General features: G+C 37.1%; 1 protein-coding gene across 2 annotated transcripts in view; it reads right to left on the reverse strand.

Moving 5' to 3' along the window:
• The window catches only part of Ptprb (protein tyrosine phosphatase receptor type B), a 110,339-nt gene that overhangs the window by 52,948 nt on the left and 32,929 nt on the right, over positions 1–24,462 (reverse strand). For both annotated transcript variants that reach the window (XM_069988648.1, XM_069988659.1), the window contains 7 exons: positions 13,968–14,246; positions 13,011–13,268; positions 11,719–11,982; positions 9,699–9,968; positions 6,740–7,000; positions 4,048–4,314; positions 876–1,139 (listed from right to left, as the gene is read on the reverse strand). In XM_069988648.1, the coding sequence (XP_069844749.1) occupies positions 876–1,139; positions 4,048–4,314; positions 6,740–7,000; positions 9,699–9,968; positions 11,719–11,982; positions 13,011–13,268; positions 13,968–14,246 (1,863 nt within the window). The remainder of the gene's footprint in view (positions 1–875; positions 1,140–4,047; positions 4,315–6,739; positions 7,001–9,698; positions 9,969–11,718; positions 11,983–13,010; positions 13,269–13,967; positions 14,247–24,462) is intronic.

Consider the following 24,462-nt stretch of genomic DNA (forward strand, 5'->3'; position numbering starts at 1 on the left):
CATAAATGGTGGCTGTCTATATTTAGTTCTTTCTAGCACATCAAAGGCCTGACATTCATTTGCTAAGACTTTTGCTTCCTAGTCTCAGAACTATAAAGGTCCGCATTGTCATCTGTGAAAATCTCTTGACCAACATTATTTTTCAGGAAGGATTTTAGAACAGAGAGAGAAAGAGAAATACAGAGAGAGAGAGAGAGGGGGGGGGAGGGAGCTTTGTAGGCTTTGCAATGGATTAGAACTAAGTTTAATTCCAGGATATTTAATAAGGTTAACAATTGGGTAAATTTCTTAACCTTCCTGAACCTGGTTTCCAAATCTGTAAAATGGGATTTTTTTGGGGGGGGGGTTGGTTGTGGGGCTTGAACTCTGGGCCTGGGCGCTGTCCTTCAGCTTTTCAGCTCAAGACAAGCGTCTACCACTTGAGCCACAGCGCCACTTCTGGTTTTCTGATGGTTAATTGGAGATAAGAGTCTCATGGACTTTCCTGCCCAGGCTGACTTTGAACCAGAATCCTCAGATAGGCCTCCTGAGTAACTAGGACTACAGGTGTGAGCCACCAGCACCCAGCTAAAATGGGATTTTTTCGTGACTTTTTCAAGCAAGAAGTTTCAAAAGATGGGCTACTTAATACATGCAAAGCCAGGTTCCAAGAACCAAAAATACTCCCTAAACAGAAATACTTGTTACACTACTTGAATATCATATGAATTCTAGTGACAAAAAACTTCCCATATAGGTTATCAGCAGGTGGTTCTTGAGCCAAAAAGACTCTATAACAATTTGTGATCTCAGCTTCCTTTCTTCCTGTCTCCCTGAAGTGTCCTGAGCCTCACTGGTTGGTTCTTAGGAAGTCCAGAGTCTTCGCACATCCTTACCTGTCCTCTCTTGGCTGAAGGAATGATTTTCATATTTGCCACTCCTGGTAGCAATGGTCACATTGTAGAGGCGGCCTGGGGTGAGAGAGCTGAAGGAACATTCACTGACAGACTTGGCAACGATGAGAGACTGAACCACTGTGCCCTCATGGGAGAGTGTCACCACATAATTATCCACATCTCCAGGTGCCGGCAGCCAGGAAACTCTGAGGTAGTCATTACGACCAGAATTGTTCACCGTCACTCCACTTACACTAGAAGGAACTGTGGTTTCGAAAAAAGGAGCGATTAAAAATAGACACACACAATCAAAAGTTCAAGTCACTTATTGTGGGGGGTAAGGGTAGGGGAATCAAAAGCTGAAGATTAAGGAGAATTCATGCGATTACAGAGGAGATCAAGGAAGAGTGAGGATTTTACTTCAGCCACTGGAATCCAGGTGCTTCCATCAGAAAGCTAAGCAATGCTGAAATGCAAAGAGGCCTTTGGATGTCTCTGAAATACAAGCATGTGGCGATTACATCTTTATGGGGCTGCTATTTTAAGTGAAGGTATTTTTATGTGAATGTGTCAGGAATTTCCCTCGAGAAAAGTGAACACACATTTTAACAGTCCAAATGCATCAACTTGAAGCAACATCACCAATAAAGCAAAGGTGTTGGTGAGAAAAGGTAAAGAACTGAATAGCTTTTCTAAAGATGTTAGAGTCTGGTAACATCTTCTGTCTTCTGTGATGAAATCATTCCTGGGGAGTTTAACAGCTAACACAAACTCCAGGTACCTGTTTTCCCTTTGCAAAGCATTTTCTGCCCTCTAGTGGTAGGAAACAAGCCTAAAAGTCTAGCCTGGACTCAGTACTAAGTCTGGAGTCATTCACTGTTAATGGTGATATTGGTCTGGTCTTTCTAATGTCAACTGTAACTGTTTGCTTATATCAGTTGTAAATCACTGCCACAAACATTTACTGATAACCTACTAAGTACCAGATATACAACATTGGGAAAGAAATGAATATACTCAGGAGAGTATATAGATGGAAATCAGGAATTGTGGTATTGAATAAAATTGTACTAAAGTATCTAGTAATCAGCTCTGCCATTAGTGAATATCAGAATAAAATTGTACATTATATATGGACTGCACTACTGTTTTTAATCATAGTTACATCAGCTGATTATTTCCATGCAATTGTCACTTATGAGTACATCATATATAATGGACAAGATTTGGCTAAATGGCTCTCACACTCCTAATCTAACAGTGACCTGATTTTGTAAATTAAGACCCAAAGTCTACTTCACATAAAAATTTTACAACAGGACTCACAGAACAATGGAGCAATGAGTAGCAGGTGTGCTAAGCAGGGTATATCTGGGGCAAAGATAAAGAAGATTGAAAACTTGAAATAGATTATTGGCAACTACAAAAATGTAACAAGGAAACCTGTTGAGGATACTATTTCTTAGATGGAAGGATACAGGGATGGGATAGAGGGGATGAAATTGATTGGAATAGGGTGTAAACATATGTGACGATGTAACAGTGAAATCCCTGTATGCATGACTGATATAAACCAATACAAAAAAAGAGAGAGGAGAAAGAAGATGCCAGTAAAGACAGATGGCAGTGTCTTCAGCCACAGAATGGGACAATGGGTCCACAACAGTAAATTTCGGTCAAGATCACAAAAATCCTTTTCAATAATTTAGTTGCTCCTCTACTACTTTATAAAAGTAACGTTTTTTGGGTTTGTTAAGTGGGGAAGTTTCATGCTTTTAGAAAGAGAATGTCCACAACTAATACTTAGTCTTAGGGTGTTGGGGATAAAGAAGAATCCCCCAAACCCAACTTAACAATTATGTAAAATCAAGTAGGCAAGGTCAGAGACCTGATTGTGAATTCACCAATAGTTATCGAAGCTTCTGTTGAGTTTATTTAATTTTTTTGCTAAGGAACTGGAATGCAAATGTCAAATATTATATGAAATAACATAGTGTGTTATTATGTTTATGTATTTTCATTACATTAGGTAGAAAATCATATTTCCTTCTTTGATGTCACATCTCTCTGATATATACACATATATACATATATGTGTGTATATATATATCTCTATATATCTATATCCATCTATCTATCTATCTATCTATCTATCTATCTATCTATCTATCTATCTATCTATCTATCTATCTATCTATATATGTAGTTGCAGTGACACTAATTTGAACATTTAGCTCTCTGGCCCTGTTTGACAAGTAATATTCAAGTCAGGATCATTATTTATATGGCAGATAGTATTGAGCACTTGCTTAATGTTGCTTATATAAACATATGAGACTTTTATCCAAGAGCAGTGGCACTTGCTTATAGTCCCAACTAAGAACTAAGGAAGGATGGCCAACTTAAACCTCAGGTCACTTTGGGCAACATAGCAAGTCTCTCTCCTTCCCTGCCACCTGGTGTGTGTGTGTGTGTGTGTGTTTGTGTGTGTGTGTGTGTGTGTGTGTGTGTGTAGACTACTTGAAAGCTATATCAACTCAACTTTTGCGAATTAATGAGAATCTTCCTCTGTTTTGAAGCCAAGGATGTGAAAAGGAGTGGGAGATATCTCATTACTTGTTTGTGTTAAGTGGGACATAAACATTTCAAAGAAATCAACTGAATGAGAGGATAAGTTTAGGTATCAAATGATTATCACACCATTGTGAAACTTCATCTAAGCCAGGGCACTGGTAGCTTATGCCTGTAATCCTAGTTACTGAGGAGGCTGAGATCTGAGGATCACAGTTCACAGCTATCCTGAGACTCTTATCTCCAATTAACCACCAGAAAACTGGAAGTGGAGCTGTAGCTCAAAATGGTAGCGTGCTAGCGTTGAGGAAAAGAACTCAGGCTGAGGCGCTCAATTCAAGTCCCACAACCAAAAAAAGAAAAAAAAAGAAAAAGAAAAAAATAATCTAGAAGCTCTGAAATGTTTGTTGGATACTTTTGTGTAATTCAGTATTCTCTCCCATCTTTGTGCATCAGCCAGCTTTCCTGTCTGGATGGTATTGATAACTGACTTTTAGGAAGGAAAGAAATGGGCTTGCTTTTTAGGATCAGTTGATGGGCCAGGAGTGTCCATGAACTCGGATGTCTGTAGGTTACAGACACACACATCTCTACCTCTTACCTGTTCTTCCCTCCACCACCACTTGCCGGGAAGCGATCCCTCCACTCACTGTCGTCACCACCACAGAGTAGAGGCTGCCTGGTTTGAGTGAGTGAAAGCTGTATCTGTTGGTCTCGCGGGACACACTTTCATTTTTGATGACCACATTTTCATGGATCAGTAAGACTTGGTAAAATTCTATGTCTCCTTGTGCCTTGGTCCAGTTAGTGAACAGACTATTGGTCATTCCTTGATTGGCCACGTGTAAGCCAGTCACTTGAGCTGGCACTGAAACACAGGAGACAGAAGACAGAGCAAATTATACTTGGTTACCATAAGTGGGTATGAGAAAAAGGAGTCAGAAATGGAGGCTGGCTTGAAAGTATTAAGAATAAATATTGGTTTTTGCCATAGGCTCCTCACTCTGTTTCCTGTGGCACATGGGCAGCCATTGTCCTGATGTGGCTCTATTACTAGGAAGAGTTGCTTGTATGGAAGATTTTAATAAAGTGATTTAGGACCCCAAAATGACACGATACATGCATATTATTTTATATTTATATTATATCATATTATTTTAGAAATATTTTATACTATATTATACTGCGTATACTTAGTATTTAATTTAAATACTTAATACTTTAAATATTAAATCTTTTTATTTAAATACTAAAGGCTGTTGTTTTTAATATGACCTTATATGTTTCCACTCCACAAGAATTCAAAGCTCTGTGAGCTACTTAAGCCAAACCTATGTGATCTACTTATGGTCTAGCAGATCAATGACTCCCAGCTGGACACATTCTCAAAAAGGCGATTCTTATGAAACATGGTAATCCTACAATAATATAATAAATGATAGCATATAGAAAAATAATGATTATAATTATAACCACTGCCAGTTATGTGCTAAGTGACTTCTAGAAGTTCTATGATTTGATACTCATCCAAAGCTCTATAAAGTTAATTTTCTTCTTCCCTTTCCTAGTGAGTACAATGCAAGTACTTTTAGCTTCTATCACAGTGCTGACAAGTTAGCAAATTGGGACCCACTGTCACATGTGTGTAACCATGTAAGCCCCTGACACCTTTGTGCTAGCAGACTCTTGCCACTTCCAACTTGTCTATTAACCAATCTTATACACCGACATGAAAATTGGCAATTGGTTGTAGTATATTTCACTTTGTGCCTCTTCCTTGCATTATAGTAATCAGACAAAACTCTAGCATCCTTCTTAAAAGTTCATTTACTTTTAGATTAAGATAGAAACATTCATTTAAAATGCTTACTATCAATGGATCAGCAGATGGCATTCCAATTTTAAATTTTATTGAGAAAGCAAAATAACTACAATAACTAAAACAACTGTGGGAAAATAAAGGACAAAGTTGCAGGATTGAAAGCACTAGGTTTCACTAGTAAGCTATGATTAACAAGACAATAGAATACTGGCAACGGGCAGATGGACACACGCACTGATGAAATGGCATCAACAGTCCAGGCTAAGACCAGTAAATATAGTCAATTATTTTCTTTTACATATATGCCTTTGCATTAAATGAAGAAATTGATTGTTCCCTAACAAAACCCTAGAATGGTATTTTTCAATGTCTTAAGAGAAAACAACTTCAAACATAAAACTGAAACAGAAGAAAATATCTTTCAAGTGGTATAACTACCTATCCAACCATTACCCAAAACTAGCAAACGAAAACCAAACAAAATGTAAGACTGCAGGTTTAGAGCTACAGAAAGACATATCCAAAACAAAAGTGGAGAGACTGCCCTCCTAGAAACTCTCACAAAGAAATCTGAATAATTTCCTGTATAATGAAGGACAATATATCCCAAATGAAACTTCTGAGATACAGAAAGAAAAGATGAAGGAAATATGTTAAGTTGGGAGACACATGTAAAGACCTCTGCACTATTTAACGCAATTATAATATCATTTGTGGAGTTTCAAAGGCAGAAATAAAACAGGATAAAAATACCATATGAATTGAAATGGGAACTCTTTTTTTTAAATTTAATTTTATTTTATTTGTGAACATACTGTACAGAGGACTTACAATTATATGGGCAGGATAATGCATACATGAAATGGGAACTCTTGATGAAGGCACTACTTCCTGTTTTGCTGAGCAAATGAGAGCAATTCTGAGACAACAGCCTGACATAGTATCTATCCACCTGTTGGTGCCTGTAGCCATTTACTCCCCTTCCAGCTAACATGGAGGTGAAATCAGTTCTGTTCCTTGTCTTGTGGCCTCTATTCATCCCTTTTGCCTACTCACAGAATCACAGTAATTTTTGCCTTTCTTGACACCATCATCATATTCTCTATTCTTCTAGATTACTGCCATCAGCATAAAAACATGTTCTTATTTCTTCAATTAAAAATAATCTTCCTTTCAACCATTCTCTCTTCTCAGTGCCAATTTCTCTGTTTTCTTTGCAATAAAACTTGTTGGGAGGATTATTCACTACTTTATTTCAATTTTAGTAAAATAAAACCCAAGCACAATAAAAAGAACTATTGTAAAACAAACAAGCAAACAAAAAAACCCAGAAAGAACCCACCCTCACCAAATGCTAATAGATAGCATACCCAGTTGGCATAACAAGAACTTTGTAAACATTTGTAAGATGCACGTTCAATCATTCAGCAGGCAAAACACTGTAAAATCTAAAATTTGCAAAGGTAATTACCTGTTCTTCCTTTTATTGAAGAGGAATTTTTTAAGTCTCCACTAATACTGGTGACAGTGGCTGTGTATTTTCGGCCGGGCTCCAGGTCCGTGAAAGTGAATTCTTTAGCGTCTTTGGAGAGTGATTTGTGGATGAGTAAGAGTTCTCTGTCAGCTAGTGAAATGATGTATCTCTCCCATTCTGCTACAGGTGTCTGCCACATTATGCCCAGTGAGGATTCATTGGCATGTTTGACACGAAGCTGGAGGACAGCCAGGGGGACTGAAGAAAAGAAAAGGTCATTGATTGACTCCACATACTGTCCTCATGGAATACTTATGGAACAGTTCTTAGAAAGCTGCTCTCTTCTATTCTCAGAAGTGTTCCTCAGAACATTTTTTTCTCCTGATTTTTTTGTGGGGGGGAGCTGGTAGGCCTGGCACTGTCCCAGCTCTTCAGCTCAAGGCTAGTGCCCTACCACTTGCGCCACAGCGCCACTTCTGGTTTTCTGGTGCTTAATTGGACACAGGTGTCTCACGGAGTTTCCTTCCTCAGGCTAGCTTTGAACTGTGATCCTCAGATCTCAGCCTCCTGAGTAGCTAGGATTACAGGTGTGAGCCACTGATGCCTGGCTCCTGAATATTTATATTAGAAAAAGAATTACAAAAAACTTTATAGAACATCACCAGAACTATGAATTCAAAAGAATGGGAAACATCATTGGAAAAGTCATTTAGTTTGATCACATATTACTTTGAGCTTATCTTTCCCTACATATTCTGTGATACAAATGTATTTTAACACATCCTCTCATGCACAAACCCATAAAGAAAAGTCTATGTTTAGTATCAAAGTGGAGTGGAAAGTACTTGTTACCCTATAGCTAAGAAAGACTACATGCTTCCTCTTTCATTTCTAGGCAGGAGCTACTGCTGGGTGAGGAGAGGGAAATAATAGTATATGATTAAGGAATCCTTTGTGCAAGCATTCAAAATTATTTCCTTTTTCGGAGGAAGTGCTTCCATTTCTTTGCAAGATTTTATTACAATTTCTAGGACATACTTCTCAGAGTAAGTGTTGATCCCACAAAACAAGAGGGAAGACAAATTCTAAAAAAAAATCAACTATGTTAAATTACATTGTGATTTTTTTCATCAAAAGAAATTTCTGTTATTCTACTGTTTTTTATTCTTTAATATATAGATTTTATGTACTGATTTGAGGATGTACACTAAAGCCTACTTTGAGTAACTTTATTCATCATTGGAAGCTCAGTTTATGAAAATTTCTCCTCAGAATTATGCTACCATGAAGAGACTCTACAAATCCCTTGACCTTACATTTTCAATGTGTTTGAATTAAGTGATATAATATCTAGGAGGACAGTGACACCTCTCCTGTGAACATTGAACACACCTTGGTTCAAATTGACCTAAGTCTTTGACCATGATCCAATGAACATTAATATGTGGAAGGCGAAGAGATCACTGGAAGACACCATTGCAAAGTTATGGAGATAATGATCATTTCATTTGACATTCTTCTAATAAAGAGTATTGAATCAACACAATTATTTCCTTATTATCATCCAGGATTAATAGAGAAGACATTTGAATTTCACTCTATATGTGAAATACTCCACATTACAGGAATGATTATAAAAATATTATTGAGGAAACAAACTTGCAGACTTGCCCAAGGAATTGTAACCTATACTGGAGACAGCAAGATATCAAGACCCATGTATCACTGTCTTTAATCTCTCTTCCTTAATATGCAAACATATTTCTCTCTATTACAAATTGACTCTTGCTATCTGAAATCTTCATCCTAGTCAATACAAGATTAAGGCAGTTGATCTACCAGCACTTTCCTTTCAGAGGACAAGTTAGTCTTTATTCTTAGATTATACTCTTCCTCTTATTTTGGCATCAAAATCTTTTTAAAGAAAATAATAGAGTTACTAGTGGAAAGAATTTGTTTTGTGTGTGTGTGTGTGTGTGTGTGCCATTCTGGGGCTTGAACTCAAGGCCTGAACCCTGTCCCTGAGCTTCTCTTTGCTGAAGCCTAGTGTTCTACCATTGGAGCTACAGCTCAACCTTCTTCTTCTTCTTCTTCTTTCTTTCTTCTTCTTCTTCTTCTTCTTCTTCTTCTTCTTCTTCTTCTTCTTCTTCTTCTTCTTCTTCTTCTTCTTCTTCTTCTTCTTCTTCTTCTTCTTCTTCTTCTTCTTCTTCTTCTTCTTCTTCTTCTTCTTTCTTCTTCTTCTTCTTCTTTCTTCTCCTTCTCCTTCTCCTTCTCCTTCTCCTTCTCCTTCTCTCCTTCTCTCCTCCTTCTCCTCCTCCTCCTCCTCCTCCTCCTCCTCCTCCTCCTCCTCCTCCTCCTCCTCCTCCTCCTCCTCCTCCTCCTCCTCCTCCTTCTTCTTCTTTCTTCTTCTTCTTCTTCCTCCTCCTCCTCCTTCCCTTCCCCCTCCCCTTCCCCCTCTTCCTCTTCCTCTTCACCTTCCCCTTCTCCTTCTCCTTCTCTTTCTCCTTCTCCTTCTTCTTCTTCTTCTTCTTCTTCTTCTTCTTCTTCTTCTTCTTCTTCTTCTTCTTCTTCTTCTTCTTCTTCTTCTTCTTCTTCTTCTTCTTCTTCTTCTTCTTCTTCTTCTTCTTCCTCTTCTTCCTCTTCTTCCTCCTCCTTCTTCTTTTTTTAGTAGTTTATGGGAGAGAAGAGTCTCATGGACTTTCCTGTCCAGGCTGGCTTTGAACTGATCCTCAGATCTCAGCCTCCTGAATAGCTAGTATTATGGGCATGAGCCACCGATGATTGGTGAAAGTAACTTTTGATGTTCTAATTAGATGAAATTAAACATTAGGAACTCTATAAGGCGTCTTATAATGGATGAGATTCAGGGAACACTTGGAGCATGACATTTCTGGTTAGTTGGGAGAAGGAACAAATTAAAGTTTCAGCAGTCATCAACAACTTCCTATTTGCTTACCTGTCCTGCCTTGGCAACGCACAGAATTCTTCAGATTTCCACTCTCGACAGTGACTTCCACCTCATATTGCCTTCCAGGTATGAGCCCCACATCATCCACAACATACTGCGTTTCTTCCTTTCCTACAGTGGTGTTGAGCAGCACGGAACTATCATTGAAGAGCAGGATACGGTACTGCTCCCAGTCTCCAGCAGGGGGTGACCAGCTTACTACCAGGGACCTCATCCAACCATTGTTGTTGGCCTCCAGATGTCCAACTTTATCTGGAACTAAACAATGATATGATGTGAAGAAGGCACTATTTTTAGTGCCTTTTAGTGCCTTACCAAAAGTAAGAATAGTTACTTTTCAGGGATAAGAGTTAGTAAGAGATCCAGTGTCTGCTAATCAAAATATTTCTATCCCTTGTTAATGTCTGTAGAGGGCAAATGAATAATTCTTTTTCATTTTGAAGACACTTGCCACTCAAGTAATGTACACTAAAATATTTTTGTAAGATTAACAATGATGAAATCTGCTCTAACACCATTAACAATCTAGTGAATGTTATTTTTCATGGATTGCTTGCCAGCCCTAGAGACCATGCTGATACTGTTTCTAATGATAGTGATACTGGTAGGTTTGCTATCTTTTGGAAGAGATACAGAATGTGGTGCTCATGAAAAGAACAATTTTTATTCAATATGGCTCTGATCAGATTTTTCTTTTGCTTAGAAACATTCCAGGCAGGTCTCCTTAAAAACTAAAGAAAATAAAATGTTAAGCCATTCATTTGCATTTTGGCTCTATATACTATCTCTCTTCCCAGGCTTACCTTTGATTGCTCCATGCTGCCACTTTCTCCCTCCTCCTATACCTTCTGATGCCAGGCTCCAGCTACCTGCTCAACAGACCTATTGTCTCCTGGGCACTTCCACCTTCATACCATGCGTATATCATTCCTTCCATTCTTTCATCTTTTCCCTCTTCATTTGCTTAGAACTTCACAATTTTCAATGTGAACCCCAAGGCTATTTTCTCCAAGTTTTCACTGAGCTTTTGAAAGAATATTTTGTCTTTTTTTTTCTTTTGAGGGAAATTGAGTTCTCTAAGAGCATAGTGTTTGAAATCAAAAAGCTTGGTTTAAATTCTAGCTCCATTGCTTATTGGTTAAACGGCTATGAACAAATCATTTGTCTTTTCTGAATTTCTGTCAAATGGTCATAATATTAGGGCCTAAATGAAATAATAGCTGCCAAGTGTTCACTCAGTTCCAGAAGCATGGAAATAACAATATCACTTCCATTATTAAAAGGCAGTTGAGTGTGTGTATGCACATGAGTTCTACAAGTGCAAGTTGTTTATAAGAAAGTACCTGCAAGGCCCAAATAGCAAATGTTTCAGGCTTTGTGAGTCACGTATGATCAGTGTCCCATACGTTTCTTCATGTTTTCATGACTTTTAAACAAACTAAAGAAATGAACCCTGAAAATAAATCTTTTTTTAATCCTTTAAATATGTAAAAATCGCGCTTAGCGCAGTAAAAAACCAAGCCATCAACTAGGTTTGGCCAGAAGATGTGGTTTTCAGAGCCTGCTTTAAAGGCAGCAGCATCTTTTATTCATTTTAACAATGTCCAAGACTTGTGACATGGCAATTTAATTTACATACGGTGTTAGATAGTATTTAATAACATAAATTGATAAAAATAACATGTGGAAAGTAAGGTTCAGTGCTAAGTGATCCTTAACTAGGAATGTATTAAAATGCTTTGTTTAGTGAGATCAGTGCAATGCACTTATGCTACTTAAGTGATGTGACATGAAAAAACATGGGACAGAGACAATGTACATGTCATTCAAGATCCAAATATGTTTTCTTAAATAACTTACATGATTAAAATTAATCCTCTGTCAATCCTATAGATCCCATTTCACATGCAGGAAATGAATGTTTCCTCCTATCTTATTTGATCCTGTTTTTATATGGATCAGAGAATGGTTTGGGCAACCAGAGGATACTGTGGAGCCCAAGACATACCTGTTCTGCCCACTGCCATCTTCTGAGCAGAGAGTTCACCAGAAATAGAGTTGATGGTGACTTGATACAGTCTTCCAGGAGTTAAGCCTTTAAAGTGAGTTTCAGTGACTTGAGAAGCTAATACTCTGGATCCCTCAACAGACCCTTGATGAGACAGGGAGATGTTATAGAAGTCCACATCTCCGGGAGGCTTTTGCCACCTGACTTTTAGAGAGGTCAAGCTTCCATCATTTGTCACCTTCAGATTCGAAACTTCCATAGGAGCTAATGAGTAAAACAACAGAAAAGAGATTTTACTCAGGATATTATACCAATCTCCTGGCCAAATTGTGATCTATATTTTAATTCTGGCAGGAGATACTCCATAAGAAAAGAAAGTAACTACTTTGAAAGGTAAAAATTATACTGTACAAACAAAGAAGGCTGTCTGATTCATGCTAGGAGCAAAATCCTGGCAGTCAAGAGCATGGACTCCGGTTGGCACTTGGCCAGCTCTCCACAGGACTCTGGGCTCTTCTCTGCTTTTTTTCCCTACCTAGTGTTTGTTAACATAAATGATGCCTGGTCAAAAGATCTAAAGTGGTCCTTTCCAATTCTGAAATTGTTTCGATAGAAGGCATGAAGAGGCCTGTTATCTGCTGACCTTTTTCTCATGTATACATATATTATGTATACAATATGTATTATATAGTATATGTACTACATATACTACATAGTATATATACCACATATAATATGTATGCTATATATACTATGGATATATGTATATAATATATTATATATCTTATATAAAATATATACTATATAGTAAATATAACACATAATATATATTATATAGCCTATAGTATATATAGATATACTATGTAATATATATTGTATATAGTACATACTATATTTAGTATACTATATAGTATATAGTATATATACCATATATACTATATATTTACCATATAGTAAATAAATATACTAATACACTATATTTAGTATATATTACATTATATAAAAATACACATTATATACATAATATAGATTGATCAATTGATTTGTTTATTGCTAAAATTACTTTTTATACAAGTCATAATTAAAGAGATATGTGATGGTTTCACCCAAGGAAAAATAATGACCAAAGCATATAGGCAGAAAAATTTCCACCTTGAAGTATTTACATATTAACATTTTTGCAAACCTTATGTGAGTTTCAGTTCGCACATTACATTACCATTATTCAAATAACAATTCGACTTAACTTGATATGAACTTTCTTCTTGTCTAGCACCAGAGAAGGAACTTACCTGTCCTGACTAGTTTCCACCTGGAGTTTTGTAGTCCTACAGCCATGGTCATAATGGTCAGATTGTAGAGATGGCCAGGTGTCAGCCCACGAAAAACATAAGAAGTACCAAATGTGTCCATGACAGTGTCATGAACTAGGGTTCCTTTGTCCATTAGTGTCAGCTGGTATCCTTCCACGTTCCCAGGACCAGGCGACCAGGAAACCAGGAGAGAATTAGCTTTTATGGAAATACCAATATCATTCACTGGAGATGGCACTAATGGGATAAATACATGTCCAAAAGTTATGGATAATTGCCTTAGAGAAGACATAGGCACATTCAACTCAACTAGAATTCACAAATTTATTTGTACTTTTTGTGTATCTTGTATAATAGCAATGACAAATAATAGCCCCCTTGAAATATAACTAGAACCTTCATTAATGCTCTTTTCACAGTCTATACAGGCTAAAGACATTCCATGGTTTGCTTTTCCACTTCCCTACTCAGTAACTTTTAAGTTAGTTTTTGTCAATGCCATATGACATGGCTTAACAGTAAATGCAAGAAAAAAAGCAAAGGACTGTAAGAGATAAAAAATGAAAAGCAAGATAAATCAAGAGACAAGTGAATGACAGGAAAGGCATGCATGTTTTGAAAGCACATGATATCATGATACATGGGCACAAAGTATGACTAGTTTTTCACATCAAAAAAGCAAAGACTTGTTTTGGTTTTTGTCAGCTGTGGGGCTTGAACTCAGTCCCTGAGCTCTTTTATTCAAGGCTAGCCCTCTACCACTTTGAGACAGAAAAACCTTGTTGACTAGAATTTCCATTACAAGACCCTTTAGGAAGCATCTATTTCAAATTGGAGAAAACTCAGTGTCAAGTAAATCTTATGACCTGTTCAAAATCGCCTAACAAAATAGAAAGTTATTCACAGACCATTGACTATAGACAATACTGGTCTTACCTGTTGATCCATTGGTATAAACAGTAGAGGAACGCTTATCTCCAGAAACAGCTGTGATGGCCATATTATAATGATTACCAGCAGTGAGGTTTAAAAAGGTGTATTCATTCTGTGAAGTACTTTCTTGAATTTGGACTTCCTGTATCTTTTGGTTGCTATCATCAAATAATTGCACTTCATACCAAGTGACTTTTCCAGGAGAAGGAGTCCACCAGACCTGCAAGCTGGCTGATGCACTCTTCTCTTTATTGACTTCAAACCTGGCAGGAGGTAAAGGGTCTGCAAGGAAAATACCAACAAAAAGAAGCATAAGTTGGAGGGTTTTGTTTTTGTTTTTATCTTTTTTTTTTAACCAAATAACTGCTTATACTGCTTCAATCAGGAATCAAGGTTCATTTCCCACAAAAACTTAAATGAAGCATACTTTGCTCATTTCCAAACCTACTATTTCATTTCATAAACACCATTCATAGCTATTAGTCATGTGAATTTCTTTTTTCTAATTAAACTTTTTTGTTGTTAAGGTAGCTCTGACTTTGTAAATTCAAGCAAGGTTGTATTTTCTTTGGCTTCTAAGCTTAGCAAGTTATTCAAACATTGATAAACATTCAGGTGATGCCTGGATAAATACTGAAAATCTGGACAGACATTAAGAATTAATTTGAGGGGCTAGGAATGTGGCTTAGTGGTAGAGTATTTGCCTAGCATGCTTTAAACCTGGGTTAGATTCCTTAGTACCACATAAACAGATAAAAGCTGGAAGTGGCACTGTGGCTCTAGAGGTAGAGTGCTAGCCTTGAGCAAAAACAAGAAGCTCAGAGACAGTGGTCAGGCCCTGAGTGCAAGCCCCAGGACTGGCAAAAAAAATTAATTTGAAATTTGTACAGAATTTCCCCCTCTAGGTTGTGGATTATTGCTATCATCTTTAAATGAGTTTTAGCTGTTAGCAAAACACAAGAGAGTAAATGAAACCCTGATGCAGACTTGTTTGCTTGCCCAAATGAACTCTCCCAACAGCCTGAACTCCCTGCAACTTTAGATTTAAACAAGTCTTAGTTCTTGGCCATGTTGAATTTTCTGGAGTCCCCAGAACAGGTGGGAATGGAAATATTTCACACCTAGCTGTTCATTTCAACTCACAAAGCTGAGGGTCAGTTTGAGAAGTTCTGGTTTTGCCTGTGTTAAATCTTTACCACTGAACTTGAAACAGGATGAAGAACTTATATCTGGGTTAGGACCTAAGTCAGGAGCACTGGATAAAGAGCCATTCTTTTGGCTTGTGAACAGTGGAATCTGTGAAAGGAGGCTGTATATAACTTGAATGTTATTGAGAGACTTTTACATATGAGAATTTCCCATCAGTCTTACATGGTTTTGATTGGGAAAGTGCAATCAAGACACATTGGAAGAGCCTACAGATGGGATAAATTTGATCAAGGTATGCATGTATGCAATTACCACAATAAAATGGCATTATACAACTACTTTAAACTAATAACTTTTTAAAGACATAGACACTGGAGAATAATTTTGAAGGGTCAGGCTATGTATTTTAGTAGGATGGGTATGGAGACTTCAGTTTTATCTATTTCCTGGGTAAAATCCTTTTTTTTTTTTTTTTTTTGGTGGGGGAGACAGTTGTGGGACTTGAAGTCTGGTCCGGTGTGCTGTCCCTGAGCTTTTGTGCTCAAGGCTAGTGCTCTGCCACTTTGTGCCATAGCGCCACTTCCGGTTTTCTGGTGGTTAGTTGGAGATAAGAGTCTCATGGACTTTTGAACCTCCATCATCAAATCTCAGCCCCCTGAGTAGCTAGGATTACAGGCATGAGCCACCAGTGCCCAGCATAAAATACTTTTTGATCACAACAGTAGAAATTCTAGATCTTATTAGAAAAGTATTTGTTTGGAGATGTTCATTGCGATTAATGTAAATATAATAATAGATAACATTTATTGACAAGTTAACCTATCTTTCTATCTATAGATAGGATATTTATTGATAATTGACAGACAACTCGTAAGGCTATGTCAATAAACACCACAGACTTAATACAACCTATGAAATCTAATGTCTTTATGCTTTATGCTATGATTTGTATGAGTAAATAATTCTGTTGAAGTTAAATATGTCAAATAAAATTTGATAACACCAATAATTAATAATAATATACACATGAAATGACCGGTAAACTGAGGCAGTAAGTAAGATAACGAGAGCCCAATGCATGCGAGTTTGGGAGATAAAAGACTGTAGGTCATACCATATCACAGCCTTTGGGTTTCCTAGAAGACTATAGGTTCTTAAGTCTTAAGGTCTGGGCTTGAATCTCATTCTCCTACTTTGTAAATATATTGTTTGAGCTATTCGTGTGCCTCAGTTGCCTTGTCTATGATATTAACAGCATAGTTTTAGAGAAGTGTTACAAAGATGAAAGCAAGTATTCTAGAACTACTTAGAAGAGTACTTGGTACATTCTATGTGCTCAGTACTAGCTATTATCATTGTTATGCTAATCAGATAAAGCTATTGCCACAGAAGCAATGACATTTTGGTAGAGAACATGGACTTTGGTATTAGACAGAGCTAAGTTCACATCTAGACTCCATCATTTACTAGTACAAGACTAAGCAAGTTACTTAACCCATCTAAGATTCCATGTTTCCATCTGTTTAGGAATACAATAAATCCAAGAGGTAACCACAGATAGAGGAGAAAGTTAACCACAGATAGAGGAGACTGACTGGTATGTATTTGACACACAGAAATATCAATTTCTTTTTTTTGTCTACTTTGAGCATAAAGTTCTTTTTTCCTCTGGATCACTAACAAAATGAGGGGGAGGGAGAAGTGGAACCAAAAAATTAATGAAACAAAGCCAAATTGAGAATAGCCTTCATCTCCTCCTTCAAAAAAGACCCTTGACAAAATCTTAACACTTCCTAACTCTTAAGATAAGGCACACAAAAAAATCCCAAGCTTAAATTTTTTTTTTTAACTTATGAGAATCAAATCTAGTTTTTCTTGAGGAAAAAAATACTGTGGGAAAAATACATTTTCTATCCTGCATAATAACCTAAAATTAAGGGTGACATTACAAAATGGAAGCAGATCATTTCCCCTCAGAGAAAGGGGAGAACCAAGACAGGAATAAGACCTTTCATTACCAGAAGATGTTAATGATCAACAAATGTCAAGAACAACACAGCCTACCCCAACTGAGATGAGGCATTTTTACGGAAGTGACATTTTAAAGACAAGGGTGTGAGGGACAGTTGTTTCTATTCCTAGTTCCAAAGGGGTCAGTTCTACCATCTGTGTATGACACCAAGTGAAAGAAGTTAAAGAAAACGATTATGAACAGTACATTCTAAACCTATGTAATCTACAAAATATGAGCTGGAGAAAATGAATTTTAAGGTTGCGTGTCTGGGGAGTGAAATGCAGTAATGCAGACTTTATCTAATCTCTCTGAGCCAGAAAACAAAACAGTCAATCCTTTGTACATCCGCTAGAACAAAGGAACAATGAGACTGGGAAGTGCCTGGGCTGCGAGAACCTGCCCTGGAAACAAACACTTAAAACCCATTTATACTGTGATAAAGCCCTTTGCTGGCACTGCTCCACTATTGCTGTGCATGCTGCAGAATCGAAAGGGCTTTCAGACTTCTTTTTGAAATCTAAGTACAGTGAAAACTAGCTGTATTAAAAAGGTTGCCATTTTAAAATTAAGGGTGGAAATTTCACACGTGTGTGTGTGTGTGTGTGTGTGTGTGTGTGTGTTCCATATGTGTACTCTGTATGGGTGTGCATGTGACAGAGACAGATTGCTTTTTTGTTTTGTTTTGCTTCTTTTCTTTTCCTTCCTTTCTTCCTTTCCTTCCTTTCTTCCTTTCCTTCCTTTCTTCCTTTCCTTCCTTCCTTCCTTCCTTCCTTCCTTCCTTCCTTCCTTCCTTCCTTCCTTCCTTCCTTCCTTTCTTGTTCTTGAACTCTAGACTTGTGCTCTACCACTTAAGCCACACCTCTACTTCTGGGTTTTTACTGGTCAATTGAAGATAAGAGTCTCACAGAGTTTTTTTCTGCCCAGACTGGCACTAAACCAAACCACTATACTCAGATCTGAATAGCTAGGATTACAGGTATGAGGCATTGGTGCCCAGCTCAGAGATTGATTTTTACTGTTACTTGCCAATTCATTTATGTACCTGTAATTTTCTACTCACAGTAAACTCTTCTTAATTTACAAAATTTATACAAAATTTTTAGTGGTTTAATGTACATATGTGTGTATTTATAGTTTCTTTGGTTTTCTCACTCTTACCCTATCCATAGTAGCCAATAAAATATTACAGACTGTAAGAACTGTCAAAAATCACAAATGAATTTTTTACTTTTTTTTTGTCTATGGGGGGTAGGCTTGAACTCTGGACCCGAGGGGCTGTCCCTCAGCTCTTCAGCTCAAGACTAGCATTCGACCACTTGATCCATAGCACCACTTCTGGTTTTCTGAGTGATTTATTGGAGATAAGAGTCTCATGGAGGACTTTCCTGCCTGGGCTGGCTTTGAACTGCCATCCTCAGATCTCAGCCTCCTGAGGATTCCAGGCATGAGCCACCGGCACTTGGCTAATTTTTTATTCTTGATATACATATCAAAGTTTGTCACTAACAATAAATTTCAAAATTCATTGTATTTCTTGGATCCAGACAGACCTGAAAATAAAATGCCAAATGCCAGGTTCTACACTATTTACCAGAAACACTTACATGAATCTGCCAGGATGAATTTCATAGACAGGCTTAATATCAACATACTGTTTCTTTTCTCAAAGGAAAAGAAAAAGCTTAGAAAAATTCCTTTAAAAATGAGCATATCCTATGAAATTCAGAAAATGAGGGGAGGAGTTGGTTTTGGAGGGACAGGGAGAATGATAAAAGAGGTGACATTGATCAAGATGCATTACACTTATAAACTGATTTGTTAAATGGTAACTTCTTTGTACAACTACTTAAAGATAATAATATAATTAAAATGTGACTTAGAGAAAATCATCATTTTTTCATGCAAGTATTTACTGTGGAATTTTTCACCATTAAAATTTTAAATTAAAATATTAATATTAACTGATTAAATAGTAATATTAACTGATATGGGAATTTCTAGACTTTTAGAACTTGACTGAATTTTATTTTATTTTTTAAAATTTATTTTTAAATTTGTAAGAGTCAATCTTTGTAATTTGCAAGTCAATCTATGGGTTGGTAGCAGAAGTTTTCCTTGAAGGCATTATCGATTCTGTAATGCATCTATGTTGACTGTCAGAGGTTACTGGGTACTTCCTTAGCTAGAGCAGGGACTCAGGGAGAATGAATGACTCACTTGTGTTGGGTAGATACCAGACAGTACAACCAAACTTCTGATACATGGTGGCAAATTGTGGGTTCTTCCTACTATACTTCAGCTATGCTGCCATGGAAATGCTGTTATGAATTGCATAATAACAATAGCAAAAAATCAAAATAGTTTATGTAAAGTAGATATTTATGCAGCATACATATATGCATATATATACATATATGTATACATATTATATGCTGTGCTCTACCATTTGAGCCATGTCACCAGTCTAGCTTTTTACTAATTGTTTTGGAAATGGAATCTAGTGAACTTTTCTGCCTGGGCTGGCCATCAAACAATCATCATCCTAATTTCAGTCTCCTGAGTAGGAAGGATTACAGATATGACCCACCAACACCCTACTTAGAATTTAAATGTGGTAGTTTGGGTATTATAGCATAGTCAAAATTAATAACAACACTAATGACTGCTAACTAGAATTCTATGGTCATGAAAGTTCCCTTGAATTTTTAAACTACTTTTCTTGTCTATTTTTCTTTTACTGGCTAATTTTATTACTTTTTCTTGTGGTCCTGTCAACTTGTGTTGGATCATGTTAAGAGTCTTCTGGATGTCTTCCTCATTCTATGTTAATTTTCTATGCTATTGCCAAACCTCTGTACAAATAACTTCTGCCATCCTCATTCTCCTTGATGCATCCAGAACTTTGCATGAGCTCCAATTTTAAGAGAAAGTCTAAGTTTCTTCACAGGCATTCCAGAGCTCCTCAAAGTGGACATTAGCTTCCTTTTCAACTTTACTCTTCACAGCTGCTCACTCAGCTCAAGAGGTCATTATAGTACTTACTGCCTCCAGGTCATTAAATACATTTCTAGGGAGGTAATTTCCCTTCCTAAATTTCTAGTGAAGTTTTTTTTTTTATTACTGCATAACTAAGTTTTCTTGCTTCCTTCAAAATGATTGATACAGCATACATCAGGCTGCGACTCATTAGATTTAGCATCTTTATACACTTGTTACAAAATGCAGCCACAAAGAAACTTGAAAAATTTTGACCATTTGGAGAAAGAAAACTAAAGCAGTTTGGACAATCATTTTTGTTCTTATGAACAATAGATGCTACTTCACAGACTATTGTATTAAGCACTGTGTATGTAAAATACTGGTAGGGATGAGTAATCAGTGCTCCACACAACTCTGGGTTAGGATATATGAGAAAAGGGCAAACACAAAGATGAACTGTCAGAGAGGCAAACTCGGATGTCCAACTTAGACCTACATCCCAACACTGTCTCTCACCATCAGGAAGTATTAGGTAAGTCTTTTCTCCAAGATTCTCAGTTCCTCATCTGTAAAATAGGATGAAGGATACCTACTGGCAGGGATATAAGTGTGAGGATATAACAGGGAGAAAGTGTTGAGTTTAGTCCTGACACATGATGGACACTCAGAAAAAGATAACTGATGCAAGTGTTGGTACCAACCTTCCAATTAGTACAGGTCAAATGTCCCTTATCCAAAATGCTTGCGAAGTAGAGGAAGTACTCAAGTTGGTAAAGTGCCAAGCTTGAGTGAATAAAGCCAAGAAAAGATGGTGAGGCCCTGAGTTCAAGACCCAGGACTGGCACAAAAATGTTTGAGATTTTAGGTTTAAAACACTTTTGGAATATTTACATATACATAATGTGGTATCTTGAGGTTGGAATACAAGCCTAAACACAAAATCCTCTTGTTTCATTATACATCACATATATGCACAAAAGGTAATTTTATATACTATTTACATACTTTATGCATGAAATAAAGTTTCATGGTATGGCATTTTCCACTTATGTTGTCATCTTAGTGTTCTTCTTTTATTAAGTTTTGGAGGATTTCAGCTTTATCAGTTAGGGACACTCCAGCTATAATAATCTAGGAAAATAGCAATGCTAAATTTGCATAGTGGAGAACGGTATTCATGGTCTGAGGTTGGAGATGAACCTGGGCCAATTAGAGCAAGGGGACATAAAAGTCAGAGCCCAAAAGACAATGGCAAAGTGAGAAATCCGTTGGAGCTGAAGCACTGACAAGCTCACCTCTATCAGAACCTTGGCAGCGCGGAGGGCACCCAGACCATTGTACAGATTATTGTACTCTCATTTACATGGGATCCCTTGGTAGTCCCACCGAATTCTGAAAACAACTAAGGACACACTCTCTCTCTCCCTCTCTCTCCCTCTCCCTCCCTCTCTCTCTCTCTCCCTCTCCCGCTCCCCCCCCACCTGTCTCTCTCTTCAAGGAATTGAACCCAAGGCCCCTTGCTTCTTAGGCCAATGCTCTACCCCTAGTCTACTTTCAGTCTTTTTTCTTTTTGGTGATACTCAGGCCCGAACTCAAGGCCTCATGTTTGCTAGGCACATGTTCCTCCACTTGAGCCACACTTCCAGCATCCAATATTATCCTAGGTCTTGCATGAACTCAGTATAAAGGGAAGGTGTCTGGCTCCTCTTCAAATCAGATTGTTGCTCAAAGCCCTCTTTTGTAGAAATTTATAAGTTGTCATTTGATGTGCACTGCTATATCTGGGCAGCAAAGGATTCCTTGCTCATGAAGTCAGATAATGTGTTGTGGTATTGTCACAAAAATCTTTGCAGAGAAATAAATTTAAAAATTTTCAAATGAAATTAGATGATGGAGACAGATTGTTCAAGGTGATACGCCATCTGGGAGTATGTGGGTATATAAAGGAAGCATGGTAGCCAAAACACATGATAGTTCATTATACTATTCTTTGTATATTTTTCTGTGTTTGAGTTTTATAAAACGTAGAAAAATAAGACAACATAAAGAACTCCTGAAGTCACTACAATGTTATTGTAATATTCCTACAATGTACATTTTAGTTACATATACTATGTTTGGGGTATATATGAACCTATATATATATTCATATGTATAGAATAGGCTTGATTTATTTTTTTAAGATCAGAAAGCTATCAGTATTTTCCTTTATTGCTCAAGATGACTCAGGAAAATTAGTCTCTGGGAGTAGAGGGCAATTGAGTTTTTATTTGTCCTTCATTTTGCCTGAACAGATGAAACTGATTTGCTTCATTACATTTAGGTAGATAACCTAGAAACGCTCTAAAGTACTCATTACCTTACTCATGTAACTGTAATCCCTGTGTGCAGTATCTTCACAATAATATATATATATATATATATATATATATATATATATATTGTTTTTGTCGGTCATGGGGCTTGAACTCTAGACCTGGGTGTTGTCCCTGAGCTATTCAGCTCAAGGCTAGCACTCTACCACTTGAGCCACAGTGCCAATTCTGGCCTTTTCTGTTTATGTGGTGCTGAGGAATTGAACCCAGGGCCTCATGCATGGGAGGCAAGCACTCTACCACTAAGCCACCTTCCCAGCCCCGATAGAAAATATTTTTTAAAAACCCTTTTAAAAAAACATACTGCAAATGGCTGATTGCTAAATCCTGAAATTGTGACTAAAAGTTTAACCCAACTGAAAATCAATAGTTCTTCCTAATTTACATGAAATATTAATATTAAAATAGCATATCTAATCACCCTGCCCCTCTGTAGATTTAGAATATATTGCAATTTTTTCATTTTTAAAAGTTGATTTTCAAAAATCATTACCAGTTTAAAAATACTAATTTTTTTTCTGCAGAACAGTGGGAAAATTATTACAGTTGGACTTAATAAATCAAGGACCAAGTTCTGGCTCTATTGTCTATCAGCTATGCAGATTTGTGACAATAATTAGGTCTTTTAAAGACCAAACATATCCAATGTAAAAGAATAATAGACAATTGATGACACTCTTAGAAAGTAACAAAATTATACCAGGTCTTATGAATAACATAACTAAAATCTCCTAATAACCTGAAGCAAGCATTATTTTTTTTCTTTCCTCCTCCTCCTCCTCCTCCTCCTCCTCCTCCTCCTCCTCCTCCTCCTCCTCTTCTTCTTCTCCTTCGTCTTCTCCTTCTTCTTCTGGTTGTTGGTTGTGGGGCTTGAACTCAGAGTGTGGCACTGTCCATGAGCTTTTGAGCTTTTTTGATCAAAGCGCTCTATTACTTTGAACTCCAGTGTCACTTCCTGGCATAAATTATTCTTTAACACCCAATTTAGATGATAGACAAAGCCCTTGGGGGTGAGAGGAAGAGTAAATAACTTGCCTCAAATGGAGCCACAAGGACAAATTAATAATATATGGTCTGTATAACACATACCTTATACTTTTCTTAAATTTTTAAATTTTTTTTTTTGTTGGTCGTGGGGCTTGAACTCTGGGCTTGGGCACTGTCCCTGCGCTCTTAAGCTCAAGGCGAGCACTCTACCTCTTGAGCCACAGTGCCATTTCTGGTTTTCTAGTGGTTAATTGGAGATAAGAGTCTCATGAACTTTCCTGCCCAGGCTGGCCTTGAACTGAGATCCTCAGCTCTCAGCCTCCTGAGTAGCTAGGATTACAGGTGTGAGCCACCAGCACCCTGAACCTTATACTTTTATGTACCAAATATAGAAGGTAAAAATGTTTTATATGCTATAAAAGCACAAAAATATTAAAGAAATTTTCTGTTCCTGGAAAAGGCAGTAAATATCCCCAAGTATTATAGATTTAACTATTCCTAAAAAGGTATGGCCCCAAAAATCTCAATGCTTTTTAAGAATAGAAAAATTATGTCACTAGCTCCTGAAATTCAGTGTGTGTTAATTCATTTTGTACTTAAAATGCTGATTTCTCTAGCTCCACTCCTTCTAAATTCTGATTCATGTGGAGTAGAAATCAAAAATGCTTTCCTAACAACTTCTACAAGAAAGTTTGATACAACTAATTTAAAGATTGTATTAATGAAGAACGGCTATATTTAAGGCTAAATTTTATGGGCTGAATTGTGTCTTCCTTAAACCTAGATATACTTCAGTACTTTACAGTACTTCGGATTGTATTGATTGAGATTGTTTTTGGAGATAGGGACTTTACAGAGGTGACTAAGTTAAAATGGGTGGGTCCTAATTCAGTTTCAGATCTTTTTTTTTTTTTTGGTCGGTTGTGGGGCTTGAACTCTGGGCTTGGGTACTGTCCCTCAGCTCTTCAGATCAAGGCGAGCGCTCTACTACTTG

This window comes from Dipodomys merriami, unplaced genomic scaffold, assembly GCF_024711535.1.
Source record: "Dipodomys merriami isolate MVZ:Mamm:240054 unplaced genomic scaffold, mDipMer1.0.p SCAF_10, whole genome shotgun sequence".
Taxonomy (NCBI): Eukaryota; Metazoa; Chordata; class Mammalia; order Rodentia; family Heteromyidae; genus Dipodomys; species Dipodomys merriami.